Source organism: Leptidea sinapis, chromosome 11, assembly GCF_905404315.1.
Source record: "Leptidea sinapis chromosome 11, ilLepSina1.1, whole genome shotgun sequence".
In the NCBI taxonomy this organism is placed as follows: domain Eukaryota; kingdom Metazoa; phylum Arthropoda; class Insecta; order Lepidoptera; family Pieridae; genus Leptidea; species Leptidea sinapis.
This window is the reverse complement of record NC_066275.1, coordinates 4,429,524-4,446,519: the sequence shown is the minus strand read 5'-3', so window position 1 is coordinate 4,446,519 and position 16,996 is coordinate 4,429,524. Positions and strand designations below refer to the sequence as shown.

Sequence of the window (16,996 nt, the reverse complement as noted above, 5' to 3'; positions counted from 1 at the left end):
AATTCTATATTTATGTTACAAAATAAAAGTGAGTCGATTTATAAATGTTTTCTTTATTTTATCTTAATTTAAGCTTTATGTACTCATTTTTTTTGAGCCCCAAATAAAAATATTTCAGTGAAGATCGACAAACACATTGTTACTTGGTTAAATTTATCCTGTTGGTAACAGCTTATTTGAAGGTGTTTGACCAATTTTACCCAGATCATGAAAACATTGGATTCAGACATAGGATTTTTTACCGGACTTAAAAAATACAAAAAGAAGTATAAACGATTTATTCCCTGCATTTAATCGTTTGTTTATTGTCGGTTGGTAATTTTTTCCAGTTTCTCATTTTTGTTAAAATTTTACTAAGCGACACTAACTCGTTTATAACATAACATTATGAAGATTATAAAAGCTTTTATATTTCGTTGGAATCAAATTAATCCAATAAACCGATATTTTTTTATCAATTATGTTCTGAAATCACAAATTTCTTTTTGCTCTCCTGTAAAATTACCTTCATGTCGCTTAGTAAATTTTGCTTTTTCACCGTCGATATGTAGGCCTTGATCTCTGAACCTTTCAGTCCAAGGGATTCAGACCTGAGCTAGATGAGGGCCAGTCTTCAGATCCTATAACTTCCGTACCGTTGACTTCGAGCCTGCCTTGGGCAGTTCGTTCCTTGTGACCAATCTTGTAGGATACTACTAACGTTAATAACTTCTACTGTAAATAAAATAAAGTATTTATTCAATGCAAACTTTTTGGAATATTAAACGACTTATTATTATTATTTTTATATTTTTTCTCAGCATTTCACTGGTTTGTCTGCATTTACGAGTCAAAACCAAGTAAATGCAGCGTATGGTGTGTTAAATTTATGCGTCGGGTGGAATGTCGTGTTCGTCAATTTGTAAGAACTTTAATACGATACGGCATGTATTTAAGATGGCGGCTTTTTGTAAGGTGGAACATCATTAAGAGTTTCCTTTAATTCTAGTAGTTTGAGACTATGCTATTGGAATTACGTATACATTATTTTGGTTCCAGATTCTAGCCACGTGATAATTTTCGAGTGTTGCCTTCAAAGTTTCCGGCGAATTCTAGCATTAACAACAATGTCAACAATTATAGTTATGACAGCACGTGCCCTCACTGATCTCGTGGTCTTCGAGAGAGGAAGTATCACTACATATTATAAAATTAAGTCCTCCGCCGCCTCTGCCTGTCTGTCGGTTTGCGATAAATTCCAAACATGATGCACTGATTTTCATGTTGTTGTCACCGACGGATAGCGTGGTTCTCGAGGAAGGTTTTACTATATAATTTATTTAGTACTATATAATTTTTTTATTTTATTTGTTGGTGTCAGAAAAACATAAGTCGTCTGGCAGCTTTCAACGAATACCCTGTCTAAGCCCTTTGAGATACAACAAAACAATGTATTGTGGGATTGTGTACCTTATATAGTTCTACAGAAAAGTGCGCGATGGCATATGTCAATCTCTTAAGGATAACATACAATACCCATTATTTCAATTTACATTATTCCCGAATTCTTACATCATATTTTCTTTTCTATTGACAGAACAGCGCTTATCGGGTCAGCTTGTAAAAATATAATAGAATCTGTCGATAGAACCTATGATATATCTAATCTAATATACAACCAATTTGTTAAATTGTCTTGAAACTGGTCTACGGTTCCATATGTACTTATATTATCCTCGAAACAATTTTTGTGCTTTAATTATTATATTTAAAAGAAATAATCGATATTGACATACTAAATGCGTTCCAAATTTAAATACAGAACATTAAAAATACAGTAGCTTTAAGTTTTTTTTTATGGAATAGGAGGGCAAACGAACTTAAGGGTCACCTGGTGCTAAGTGATCATCGCAGCCCACATTCTCGTGCAACACCAGAGGAATCACAGAAGCGGTGTAGTAAAGATATTTACAGCCAGATCCATTTATTTTTTTGCGACTTATTATAAATAATTCATATGTCTTACTTACATTCATACTTTCCGGGTTTGTAAAGGATAAATAAAAGAATAAATTTTGCGGATTTTATATAAAAATATATTTCAATTGTGTAAACCTGTATGTAAATACTTAATAAGTACATCCCTCGTTAAGTTGCAATTCCCTGTGTGGATGTAAAACCACCCTATCGAACAAAACTTACTTCAAAAAAGTAATTTTAAACAGGGAAATAACACACAACAGAAAATAACATTGAACGTACCATAGAAATAGAAAAAACTCAATATTGGTCAATGGGGTGGCTGTGTTCACACAAATAGTTACAAAATAAATATAATAATAGTGTAAATAGTAGGTATATTTGCAAATTTATTCTCAAACAATTTTCACAATAATTTCATTAATTTTTTAAGGCTATGTACTTCGTTTTATTTATTTTTGTGCTCCAAAGCTTGGAATATAATTTTTTTCTTAATTATGTAACTAATCAGATCATATTAAATACATTTCTATTAGTTTACTTACGTTATTACTTCTATCTATTAATAGATTCAAAAACCGTTATTTAAACTGACTTAATACAATAAATAGTAAATGCAGTGTGAGTTGTTTCTTTTTTTTTTAGCAAAAAATTATCTATTTCAAACAGAACGCAACAATAACAGTAATATCTTACAATAATAACTACATAAGTATGTTAGACTAGGTATAATTATTATGAAGATCACAGAATGATAGCACGTGGTAGATATTGAACAACAGACTTAACGGTTTGCCGAATTTACTAAAGGCTGCTATCCCGTATAATTGAAACCATTTCTTGACGGTTAATATTAAGCTTATATTTTTACAAAAAATAAGTATACATCTACAGAATATGAGAAGAAAATTCATTTCTTTACATTTTAATTTTTTATAGACAGTGCGAAAAATAATCACCAAAATACCTCTAACTTTTACAGTTGGAGACATACTAATCATTCAATCCAGATAGAAATTGTACGAAAATGTATTAATTGTATACCAATACTATTTAACATAACACAGTTTTGCTAGTTTTGTAAAGAAAACTGTTAAATTAAAAATGCTTCTACTTCTGAATTAAAACTATGGACATCTTGTGCCAGAGAGGTAACTTAGCTCCGCTCGATTCCTCAAGGCCATTGGCTCCGTCCCCAGCCTTAATACCAGACCATTATTTAAGGTCATTCAATAGTTGGAGCCGTGGTATTAAGAAGTAACATAAGGTGAGGCCTTTTTCAGATTTAAGAATTCTAAAACAACATTCCGTCGCGCCAACATGGACGAGATGATGACCAGTGGGATATATAGACAGCTAAGGTTACGACTAAAAATTGTGAGCAAAAATCATAAAAATACAGACTTCTCAGTAATTTACTCTTCTTTTTTGGATATTGAATGGGAAGGAAATATTCCGATTGTTTTTTTTTTTTTTGCTTATTTTTATCAGATTTGTAGTTATACTAGTGCGAGGCTTCTGTTTGCGAACTTTTTGATGAAGCCGTTTTTAGCACTTTTTGGAAAAAAATATGCACTTACAAAAATAAAAATATCAATAGTAACAAAACAGAGAGATAAAGATAATGATGATATTTCCAATCAGAAAAAAATATATTTGAAAATATTTTTATCTTGAATTAGAAACCAAGGAGAAAAGAGTCGAGTACAATTGTATATAAAGATGGCTGCGAATGTTACCTCTGAACACGTTAAATTAATGACAGACAAAAACAGTCACGCAAGTATCTACTTGAAACTAACTCAAAACCAAGATTGGTGATATTATCTCCGATAGTGAAAGTTAATCTTAAAATAAGATACAGCAAATATTATTTCATTTAGTATAAATATACCATTTTATAATAAATGTAATAATAATATAAATACTTATGGCTAAATATAATGATGAGGCATCAAAATATATTAAAAAATATTGTACAAATAAGAAAACAAAAAACACGAGCACTCAGGAAAATACGTTCCTGGCGTCCTTCAATTCAATGAATGCATTTTGATACTTAGAGTATTGATAGAAATCGTCACTTAAGAAAAAGCGATAAAATGTGCCCTCCATACAATTTTTTCCCTTAAATACTTACCCCCTGATTCATATTTGTCTGCTAACTTAAAGCATTGCTAATTCTCACTTTGTCTTCTTCTATTGACCTAAGTCAGAATGAGAAATAACACTCTTTAGCAGCTGTTTTAAGTTAGCGGACCATTATAAATAAGGGGGTAAATATATAAAATACAAAAATCAAGATAAAAACTTATTCATAATTTCACTGCAGACTTATTTTATTGATTATCCCAGCTACTACATACACGTTACACTGCTAGAACAACTAGACTACATAGTAACTGCCACATACGTTGAAATGTATAAAAAATAAATAAATGCGGTCTACGGTTGGCAATAACATCCAAACTACGCCAGACGGAGCCGAAAATCAATCAACTTATACAGTAAGCCGCGTTAATAAACTTAATACAAATAAAAAAAATCTAGAATCACAGTTATTATTAAAATATAAAATCAGAACTAAAAATAAAGTTGCTTCAATCTGGCCTCCACCTAACAGCATTGTTTTTATTCTAAAAGCCAGTAGCCAAATGGAAAAACATGTAATATAATAATAAAAAAACGACGAGATGAACCTTCCAACTTATGGAAATTTGTTATTTAAACTTGAAAACTAGAAGAAAACATTAAAGACAAAATTTTAAATTGTTGTATTGTTAGTTTCCGTCGGAGTCGGACTAAACCATAGAAATCTGAAAAAAGCTAGCATTACTTAGATTTCTATGGATAGGGAATTTTATAATAGGAAACTACGCTTACAATGTTTGTCTGTGGCACGGACTGCCTAAGGCAATGTAAAAACGATCGAATGTAAATCGTTTTAGTCTTCTGAGTCGTTTTGAATAATACCGCTATTTACTTAGGTTAATGTGTTTCTGCATTACCAATGATCGCCCATAAAACAGATAATATAAAAAGTCATGTAGAAATAATGCAAGAAAAAAATACACCCGCATTAAGAACCTTTTCAATTTTGGAGTCACTTTAAAACAAGTGTGTCAATTGTGACATAAATATAAGTACTTAAGTTGAGCCCACGCCGGTGGAGTCTACAGAGATTCATTGAAAGCCTTAGACTATTGAAAGCTTCTCAGCTATCCCACAAGAGTGGAGGTTATCCGTTTTGCTGCGGAAGTGGCACTCCCTCCGGGGTGGCGACACTGAACGACGTGATGAACACGTTGACTATTGTAATCAGGAATACTCCAAGAACAGTGAAGTTATTAATTTTGTCCGCTTTGCAGATATCCTTGTCATCCTTCACATTGTACCGGCTGTTCATTATCAAACCAACGCCTACTGCAATCTGCAAGAAAGCGAAAGTTGATTAAACAACTGAGTAGTTATTTGTCAAGGGCTTTACCAAAAGTGACAGAGAGAGGCATCCCGATCTGCCACGCCCAGACCGTTCGCTTACAATATTCTCTGTTTAATGTAATTATATTGTTTAAAACAGTTGAACCAGAACCAGTTGTTCTAGACTCGGATTTAACCGATATCAATACTACTAATAACCTTTAATTAATACTACTAATAAATTTAATTTTTTTAAGCATCACTTTTTTAGGTGTCACTGTCCCAGTCGTCCCTCGTTCTCCAGAAGAATCGCAGAAGCTTTTCCAGCTTTTTAAGTAGGTGTCTATATAATTTTCTTATTCTTTATCTCATTGTTAAACGGTTGGCCGTAAAGGTGGAAAAATAATCTGTTTAAAATTTAAAACTAACATGACGCGAATAAGAAACATTCGAGAAGGAGACAGATCAAGAAGTGAAGCGAGAATGACCGGTTCCTAACCTAATATTTAATATACTAAATATCACTCAATCATTTTGACAGAAAGAAAAACAAATGAAAACTTTTTGGAAACAACATTTAACTTGATTCTTGTTTTGAAATCTAACCGATTCAATATCATCAAAACCAGCCAGATACAAATAGTACGGCCAAAGAGATTTTATGACAAGTTGATTATATTCTATACGAAAATACTTATTAGCCGACCTAATAATAATTATACACGCACTAAATATTAATCTTAGATAATTAATACGTCTAGATAGAGTTTCTTGCTGTTAGACAACCGATAAAAGCAGGCCAGGAATTATACTTTATAGTGCGTGACAAGCTTCGTCTTACACTCGCGATTTGTATGACTCTTTGTGTTAGTGTGCGTGAATTGCTCAAAATACAGGTTAGTCCTAAACACAACGCGACGTTTTTCGACGTTTCCACAGCTGTCATAGTCTATCTAGTCGTATAATGATCTAAGATAATAATATCGAAATGTTAGTGGATGTGGTTTAGCCATATGTGGTACATTGTAATCATGAACATATCGCAGCTTGCTTGCATTTGTGTTCAGAAAAGCCGGCTCTGTTATTCTTGGCTCCAAGTTCACTTTCTGCTGGTGCGTGTCTACCGACTTACCTGCAGCACGATGCTGAGTCCGATGAAGGTGAGACTGGGGTAGTAGTAGCGGTGGGAGGAGGCGGATTCTATCACGTAGCGGAGCTGATTGGCGTTGGCGCTTAGCAGGGCTAAGTCCATCATGCCCTGTGCCAGGTTCTTCTTCTGCTGGTATGTGTTCACGTCAGGAATGGACTACAACAACAAATATATGCTATGAGGAGACACTCGAAATTGAAAAAAATAAAATGGTCTTAAAATTATTAATTTTTATAAATAGCCCTGGGCCTTTTCAGCAGACTGTATTTGAATGAGATATTATTTTTTTATTAAAATAAGGGACGAGACGAGCAGGACGTTCAGCAGATGGTAATTGATACGCCCTGCCCATAACAATGCATTGCCGCTCAGGATTGTTGAAAACCAAAAATTCTGAGCAGCACTACAACTGCACTCGTAACCTTGAGACGTAAGATGTTTAGTCCCATCTGCCCAGTAATTTCACAAGCTACGGCGCCCTACATACCGGAACACAGTTATGCTTACATATTACTGCTTCACGGCAGAAATAGGCGACGGTGGGGTTACCCATAATCTAGCCGGCATCCTGTGCAAAGGAGCCTCCCAATGGTCAATAATTGATGCCATTTAATACATTTCAGCCGTTTGATCGGGAGAAGAAGAATTACTGTAGAACGTTGACTTATTTGGATAAAGAAAAGAGCATTCGCCACATGATCCAGGTTATTATTACAGCCACCCATTATGAATGATAATTTTGCCATACCAAAGCCCTAAATACGTTGACAGACATTCTCATTCAGTAGTTCTAATGTACTTTTTGAATATGCCCATGTCATTGTATTTTCTTTAATTAACACGAGTGTTACACATTTAAATAAAACACTTTTAATGGATTAAAACGCGTGTAATTGTTACTGTGTTAATACATTTGATTTTTGCGTAAAAGTTACGTTTATATAATGAGTGTCTTACTTAAATGCTCATATCATATCGATCTCACGTTCTTCGATCGGCAGTTAACTGAAGACCACCACACGGCAACCCGCGTACATTCAGCATGATGGGTATTACCACCTCAGGTACTGTATGTACTCTGTTGTATGACTACCAAAAACAAATCAACTTACTCCAGGCGCCATCGGTGATCCCGGACGATCGTCGACACCAAAACGGTAACCGAACCCGTTCACTCCATCTGGAATCAACACGAGACCAAGTTAAATTATCTACATCATGGGGATACTTAAAACCTGGCAACTCTCCTGCGACTCCCCTGGTGTTGCAAGAGAATACGTGTGGTAGTGATCATTTTCACATTTATTTTTCTCCATTTCCCGTAAAATACTTATATAAACATGTGTTAATTGTTAAACAAAGATAATACTGGCATCATCAGATCATAGTTTAAGCCAAAACCTGAGAGTTTAACGAAGCATACAAGATTTTATGATGATACGTCACTCGAACGGTTAGCTCAGTTCAAGTCAATTTCCTAATATGCAAATATTGGGCTTGCGCAGGTTATCAACTGTAAAGTAGATCCTGTAGATGAAGCCATAACCTGAGAGTTGAACAAAGCATACAAGATTTATGACGATACGTCACTCGAACGGTTGGCTCAGTTGGGAGAACGGACCGCGAGAGGTCGTGGGTTCGAATCCCGCAGCGTTCATAAAATTTTGTTTTCAAGTTTTATTTGTGTATTAATGCCAGAGGTGAGGGTTATCACTTTAAAAACATAACAAATATTTAAAGGCCATATATTATAGTGAAAGAGTTTGTGTGTCAAGTCAAATAATAGAGATATTGTCCCCCGTTTGCTGGCTTCGACCGCCGTAGTTATTTGTATGTGTACACGGCGCAGTGATTGTCTATGTGAATGTGACCTGGATTTGCCAGCAGATCAACGACTCCTGCCCATTATTATTTAATCACTGGTAAGTAAACCAGAATTATTATAAAAGTCTACGTACATTCTCAGTTATTATCAAAGTCAATATCATAGTTTGTTTATATTCTATAGCCACATGTAAAATTGTGAATACATCCACTTGAATAAATAATATTTAAAATCTCGGGCAAATTAAACGTGTAACACAAATTAGTGTTAAAAGAGAATAGCTAACGGTGAGAACTGTCTTTAGTGAGGTAGGTTTAGTTACGTTCCACTCAAATACAATTAATAACAATGATTAAATATGAAGAGATAAATCACAGCACCTCATCTAGTCTAATTAGAACTAACAGATATATTAGATGGTTTGTGATCTTCTCTCCATCCAGCCTAGTGAGCAGGCGGTCCGAGGTTTGAGCCTCCTTCCGAGACGCCCCGCGCTTGTGAGCTACATTTGCGGCCTCCAAGGCTCCCGCCCGGCTTCGCTGTAAAAGCCTTTAGGGCTCTCAGCACAGAGGAGGTTTTTAGCCGGTAGGGGTGGGTCACCCGAGCCCGACATATGGGCCCCGTCTCGAAGCCTTCAATACGTAAATGTATTTTCCTCCTCTAGAAAAAAAAGCACCTCATCAAAACCAACCGTACCTTTTCCATTTTGAGGTATCCTATAAGCCTTGTAGATTATTTAGCTGAGTGTTAAATTAGCAACAATTTACAAAGTAATTGTATTGACTAGCAGAGAAGCGCCCTCCGATGTTAAATTCATCAAGACATTTATTTGTACAATGTTGCAAAAATTTAGTAAAATAATCAAGAATCTGAATATAATATGATTTAGTAATTTGGCAGCCGCATGGCATTTTTCGCTATTAGTATACCAGCTGTTTTAGAGCCAAATGGTATTACCCGCCGCGATGACAAGCGTCCTGATGGAATGACCCTGGTGGCTTGGGCACGGGGAAGGGCGCTGGTGTGGGACGTGACTTGCGTCGACACTCTGGCTCCTTTTCATGTTCAAGTTACGTCAGTTGGTGCTGGGGCTGCTGCTTCGACTGGCGAAGACAGCAAGGGTCGCAAATATGTTGGTCTGTGTGAGTGATACTTCTTTGTGCTACTTGGTATCGAGATACTTGGCCCGTGGGGCCCTGTGGCGTGGAGAATATACAAAAGCGCTTCAATAAAGCTACTGGAAACCCAGGCGTTGGCAGTTATTTCTGTCAACGGATTAGCCTAGCTATCCAACGCGGAAATGCTGCCAGTATTCTTTGTACGGGTCCACGTAGTGAAAGTTTTAATTTTATGTAGTCATAGTATTGTAAATATAGTTATAAGATTTGTTTTGTTATCATATATACTATATGATTTAGTAAATATACATAACTCAATAAATACCAACAATTGAGCTATGACTCACTCTGGCATTCCTACTGCGGCCAACAATTACAAGCACTTTATATGACCTTACAAGGAATAACCGGAGTATTAGCAATGTATAAAGCATTCGCGTCACACGTAACAATAGTTTCCTCGTTGAGTACATTTTCATACAAAGTATAAATAGGTATTCAAACCAAATTATATCAGAGTTCTTCAATTAGGTAAAAAAATATGCGAATGAATGTCGTACATTTTAAACAACTTGATAGGTTTTAAAGTGATAAACCTCACTTCTGGGATTAATTACATACATAAAATTTGAAAACTAAATTTATGAACGATGCGGGACACGAACCCGCGACCTCTCGCGTTCTCTTTCAACTGAGCCAACCGTTCGAGAGACGTAAATTTCATAAATCTTGTATGGTTTGTTCAACTAGCAGGTTGCACATTTTCCCATTTACCACCATTTCGGAAATGGATGAGCTGTAATGAGGAGAAATAGCAAGAAACTCATTGCCACTCTTTTAAATGAATATTTACAGATTCATCATTACACAAAATATTTTTTTACAATTTATGTGAAGCGATGCAAGTGTAAAATAATTAAAAAAAAATCTGAACTACTTATCTCTAGAATTCTTTAAATTAAGAGCAAAAGTAGATTCATATCTATTGAAAGGTCATTCACTAAAGATTTTTATATTATCCACCTTTACAATTATTAATAACTAGCTGACCCGGCAAACGTTGTTTTGCCATATAAAGTATAATTCACGCGATAGTTTTATAAGTAATAAAATATTGCCTATATTATAGCCTGTACATCATTTTGTTCTATTGTCAATAGTTTTTGCAGCGCACGCAAAAATAGGTTTTCGATTTAACACCTTGTGTTACAAAATAGCAATTTTATTACGGATCCCTAATTTTGAAAAAATAACATAGCCTATAGCCTTCCTCGATAAATGGACTACCCAACACTGAAATAATCATTCAAATCGGACCAGTAGTACCAGAGATTAGCGCGTTCAAACAAACAAACAAACACTGCAGCTTTATAATATTAAGTATAGATTTGTGAATGTGAATATTATACAATGTTTCAAAATGAGAGTCTAATAAATTAAATTTATAATAATATTATATGTTACTTTTGAGGTTAGTTGAAACTCATCAAAAGTCAGACAAACATATCTCGTAAACATAATTCGTGGAAGAACTACCTTAGTACTTAGAACGATAAATGTTATTAAACGATGGAATAATCACAAACAGACGAATGAACAAAAGATAATTTTAATTGTATGTGAACGGAGCGTATAACTTTTAACACTATCGTCTTTTAACAATATAACGAGATATTTTTCTCATGAATCGAATTTTATTATTTCATATAATTTTTATTTTCATTTTATCTTTTAATTCTTGTTACCTATTTCATTCAATTTAATATTTTAAGATTGTAATTAGTTAATTTATTTATTATTTCATATAATTTTTATTTTCATTTTATCTTTTAATTCTTGTTACCTATTTCATTCAATTTAATATTTTAAGATTGTAATTAGTTAATTTATTTATTATTTCATATAATTTTTATTTTCATTTTATCTTTTAATTCTTGTTACCTATTTCATTCAATTTAATATTTTAAGATTGTAATTAGTTGTAAATTTAAGGTGTGAGTTTTTCATTGCTAATAAAGTGTTTCTATTATATATATCTTCTATATATAAAAATGAATTGCTGTTCGTTAGTCTCGCTAAAACTCAAGAACGGCTGGACCGATTTGGCTTATTTTGGTCTTGAATTATATGTGGAAGGCCAGGGAAGGTTTTATAATGTGAATAAATATGAAAATTCTCGGAAAAAAATAAATATATACAAAAATTTTGTTTTTCCTTTGATGTGTCCCCCGTAGTTCAGAAATCAAATTGAAAGAATAATTTAAAATAAATAACTAATCAGATTTTATGTATCTTTCTTTCTAAATGATACTAAGTACTTCTTGGCCAACATTCAGAAATATAACAGCTGTTTCCAGATGACTTCTATTTTGCATATCTACCCGTAAATGATTAGCCTAGATAATTATAAAATAACTATATAACCTAAATATATACTTTTATTTTATTTTTATTTATTTATTTATTTAGATTCACCAGTGGTAATTACAATAATACATTTATAATTATTATTATTATGCTAATTTACAAGGGTCTTATTACTAAATGCATTACCTTTTAAGGTGAATACCGCATGCTAAATTATATTGTGTGAAATAGTTACATAAAATAAATATAAGTTATAAAACAACCATTCTATAATGTAATGAAATTAAGAAATTAACAAAATCTACTAAATAAGTCAAGATAATACTCTGAAAATCTGTCGTCATCTATTTTTTATACCCCAAAAATTTTAATTATTAATTTTCTTATTAATTTATATGGCAATAAAACTAGTATTCTATATATTCAATTCTAAATAACATCTAAATATGTTCTTACTGTAAACTCTTCGCATCATCGTGTATATGTATTTCATTATTAATACTATTACACATTACTGAGTTTGCATCTCTGTTCTAAATATTCCTTTCGTAATATGAAAATTGGAATCTATTAATTATACAAATGATTTAAGTTTTCTTTAGTGTTAATTCCGCCAATATTTGTTTTTAAAACAATTCGACACGTGTTTCGCCTCTACACGAGGCATCCTCAGGACGTGTTGTCTCGCTAAAATCTGGCACGAGACTCAATTGTTTTAAATTGTTTTAAAAACAAATATTGGCGGAATTAACACTAAAGAAAACTTAAATCATTTGTATACTTATGGATTTCCGCAAAGTAACGCCTAATTCAATAAAATTTTCTTTTATAAATATAGAAGTAGGTAAGGTTGAAAGCTATAAATAAAGTTGTAAAATAAAAAGTGTATACAAGATACTGTAGAAATAGGTTTTTCTTGTGATACATAACTATTGAAAAGCGAAAGAATTAGCTGTTAATAACTTATTGTAAGTATTATATGTTAGCTGTTAAAGGTATTTTAACGGTCTCGTCTGGATATATTATATTTATATTAATTATTATTGCATGCAAAGTGACCCGTCCACCACCCGATAATAATTTAGTAGAAAGATTATTAGTATATTTATGTTTTATGATAATATAGGTATTGTACAATGTGATGTGCTGTTATATCGGTTGAGACTGATGTATGACAAATACGGTTAGTAAAACCAGATTTAACTTATTTCTGTATATGGTATCTAACTATGTAGTAGTAGTATTTATTTATGCAGTATTTTTTTTTTTGATATAATTAATTAAAAAAAAGCAAACGGGAAGTGAATAAAATTTAACTTGCAAGATTTGATTACAGACAGACAACGGGGCAGGTGAAACTAAATAAAAATGCTTGTCATAACAATAAAAATTAAAAAAACGTGATAAAAAAATAAAGAAATTAAAAAAAATCAAGACGTACCCCAGGCTCGAACCTGGGACCTTCTTTACAATAAGCATACGTGATAACCGCTGTTCCACGGTAACTGTCATGACCGTGCCGAAATATATATCTATATACATCTAGTAAGTGGGGTGTTAGGCTATTTTCATTACGGAATTTCTGGATTCGGTCTCCACGCTCAAGGCCCGCGATAGAAGCTATGCAATAGCTTAAAAATGTATTACAGTTTAGATATTTATGAGCACTCAAGGCTTGTTTTTCCTCGTGCTATTCTACGTTTTTAAAAAGAACTATTTTGCAACAATCTTGCAATGATGGCTCTGACAATTAATTATTAAATAATGAATAATATGGCTGTATGGGCTTGAACCCTTTGCCTGTCCTAATAATGGACAAAGAAACCAAATAAAAAAAAATAACGAATGACGCAAACGTCCGAAAATTTTAGAAACCAACTTCAACGTGTTACTTTTGTGTTACAGTGGTGCGTGCGCATCCAAAAATTTCACTCTCATCATTTTTTCATAACGCGTCTAAAGAAGTATAACTTCAAAAAAGTATACCTAAACAGTAGTGACGTGTAATTTTGATTTGGCCTGAGTGTGTGGGTGTGTTTGTATGTACATGAGAACGTGCAGTGGACCAATCACCGTAGGGGTAGTCGGGCTCGTCGGTGGAGAACCATTTACCGTCTTCAGTTCCGACGCCGTCATCCTTGGTGGAGTGGTGGGAGCCTTCGCGCTCGCCGCTATCTCCATCTCCTGTAATGTAAACATTAACTATTAAGGTTACTGCGTGAGCCTTCATTACTCCTGTTTAATGTTTAGTGTCTACAAGAATATAACTTACGGCCGTTTTCAACAACGTATCTCTAGTTACGGATAGATTGCTATCACCGTTTAATGACAATATCATAAGATATTAGATAACTAATATCTATACATAGTTATGTCCAATATAGATATATTATTAGTTATAGTCCAATGCTATCTGTCGATAGGTTATTGAAATGTAAGTAAGTCTACCTCTGGTAAGTTAAACTATGGATAGATAGGTAATTGAAAACGGCCGTTCGATGACATTGATTGGATAACGTTTTAATACAACGTGCAACTTATGCGTCATAACTCTACATCTGGGAAATAGAACAGCGTGTCAATGTTGCACTTGGAGTGTTTGCTATCATTATCAACCAGGTTATTACTTCCTTGACCTTTTAACAGTGTCAGTCTTTTGGCAGTGGGAAGGGCACATAGTTCGACGGACAGATGACCGTTGGGACAGAAAAGTCCTCCAATAGCGAACACGTACCGAAAGGAACAGTATTTGTAATCCCCCCACAAGATGGATCGACGATCTGGTCAAGATCGCCGGAATACGTTGGATGAGGGCAGCGCAGGACCGATCGTCGTAGAGATCTTTGGGGGTGGCCTTGCCCAGCAGTGGACGTCTTCCGGCTGATGATGATGACCTTTTAACAAAATAGCTACACAAACTACGCCATCAACTTACTGTAATACCTACGTTACGAAGCTATCTTCATTGTTTATCTAAATACAGTTGATTGACTAATTATCTCGTGTCCTGATGCTCCACGGATTCAGCGCAGTTGCTTCATTAAATGTTCAAGGTCCTCTACCACTTTAAAACCATAAAAATAATGCACAACTTCAGATATTACATCTCGAAATTATTTTAGAATAAAACTCTACATCTATGAATAATTGCCTTAGTTTAGTAAAAATAATGATAGTAGTAAAGAATATGATATTGTATAACTTAATTCAACATGTTCACACAAAAAAATAAAAATACAAAGCAAAGTAATTAGATTTTGTGGTCAGGCGGCCAAGAACATTTAATCATTATCACATATGGAACGACCGCAGAGTTCCCGCATCCTTTACAAGTCGATAACCTAGTTGTAGTTTATTTAATTCATAATAGTGTTTTTTCTTATTAAATACAGTGGATGTAGTAGCTTACGAACTAATCAGTAATTTAATTTATTTATATTTACAATTTAAATACTTACAAGTAAAGAGACAAATATAAAACTAAAAAACTATGAATTAAATATGTGACATAGTTAGATTAGGTTTTCTCACTTTAATAATATAAAGCTTTTAATAAGTTTTGTCATAAGATCGATCTTGTCCTAGAATCGCGAGATAAGAACGAAATTTAAAAAATAAGTTAGATTTAAAAGTTTAAATATATAACTTACAATATAATTTAAATTAAAACGAATAGGTGATGCTTATGTAATTAACAGTAATATTTTTTAACACAACCGTCATAATCTGCACTATGCTTTGTCCTTTTTCTTTCTCTTTTAATTGTTACTAAGCACATAAATTTTATTTTATTTTTATATAGATGTTCGTGTTTATTTCTCTCAAATAATAATTTATCTGTGGCTAATGTAGTTGGTTTCACAATTAACAATTAAGGTTCATATGTATTAGTTATAGTTCATTTATTGTGTCACTGTTTATTGGTCCTAATAAAGTAAATAAATAAAAGGCCCTTGAAGGCTGCGAGTATCTATAAAATATAATGAGTGATTCCTATGCAACATTACTTTTTGCGCGTCACTATTTTACACGGGTTCTCTTCTTCCCACATTCTCTTGTATCACCAGAAGAATCACAGGAGAATAAAAATGTCATATAAGAAGCCTCGTGAGTCACAGGAGGCAACAAACACACAACAATTCAACAGCAACTCATCAATATTTTCTGAATTATCGAAATCATATATCCATATATTGCGGACCTCTCTTCTTACAAAGTAAGATCTACAGTATGAGAATGGTTTTTACTATTAATCTATAATGAAACCGAGAAAATCATCAATTCAAAATTAATATAACTTAATATATTTATTTAATTATGTATATATAACTATTTTACAAAGTTCTTTATTATAAGATAGGAATATGTTAGAGTCAGATAAATATTGTTAGTTTTAGTTTTATTACATTCATTATTAACATTAAATTCAATTTAATAATTAATTAAAATTATTTAATGAAATTTACATTAGGCATCAAGAGCATGTATGTTATTATAATTAATAATGAATAAATGAATGAATATTTACCTTTAGGATTAGTCTCTGCCTTGCCTTCTGGCTCCAGCAGACCATCGTCAATGCCAGGGTATGGAGCGGAGGTATCGTGAGGCATGTTTCCATCACCCAGGTCGTCTACTTCTGGACCTGTGTCAATTATGACAGTGTTATTTGTGTTTTTTGAAGTCATGATCATGTAGCCTTCGGCAGATGAGCACATTTTCTTTTGCTTAATTTGCTTATTGCTAATTAGGACCTCAAGGTCACAATGGATGTATAGTTACGGCTTTTTTAATATAACACGGAGGGCCATAGTAATATTCAGTTTTAAACAATAAATAAATAATTATAAATTACACTTGGGAGTCCCAAGCTATCCAGCTTACCAGCTAGCGGCGGCTTCTGCGGATCCTTGGCGGGCTCAAGAAGCGGCTGAGCTGGATGCGTGGCATCTGCGTCGTGGTTCTTGGTTGGCTGCAACAAACAATTATACTCGTACATAACTCACCCATGCAACTTATTATTATTATTATTTTTAGAGTTTATTCCTTAAGAATCGATGTTAATATAAGCACCCGGTATGAGAAAAATATGGAGAGTAAAACCTTCTCATCAAATGGCATAGTAACGTTATTGGTGCGCATCATTTCTCGTGCACC

General features: G+C 33.4%; 1 protein-coding gene across 2 annotated transcripts in view; it reads right to left on the bottom strand.

Moving 5' to 3' along the window:
• Positions 1-2,052: 2,052 nt before the first annotated feature.
• The window catches only part of LOC126966748 (ninjurin-A-like), a 28,804-nt gene continuing 13,860 nt past the window's right edge, over positions 2,053-16,996 (bottom strand). For both annotated transcript variants that reach the window (XM_050811018.1, XM_050811019.1), the window contains exons 2-7: positions 16,724-16,811; positions 16,368-16,484; positions 13,913-14,023; positions 7,642-7,709; positions 6,512-6,685; positions 2,053-5,389 (exon numbers count right to left, since the gene is read on the bottom strand). In XM_050811018.1, the coding sequence (XP_050666975.1) occupies positions 5,198-5,389; positions 6,512-6,685; positions 7,642-7,709; positions 13,913-14,023; positions 16,368-16,484; positions 16,724-16,811 (750 nt within the window). In that variant the 3' untranslated portion in view covers positions 2,053-5,197. The remainder of the gene's footprint in view (positions 5,390-6,511; positions 6,686-7,641; positions 7,710-13,912; positions 14,024-16,367; positions 16,485-16,723; positions 16,812-16,996) is intronic.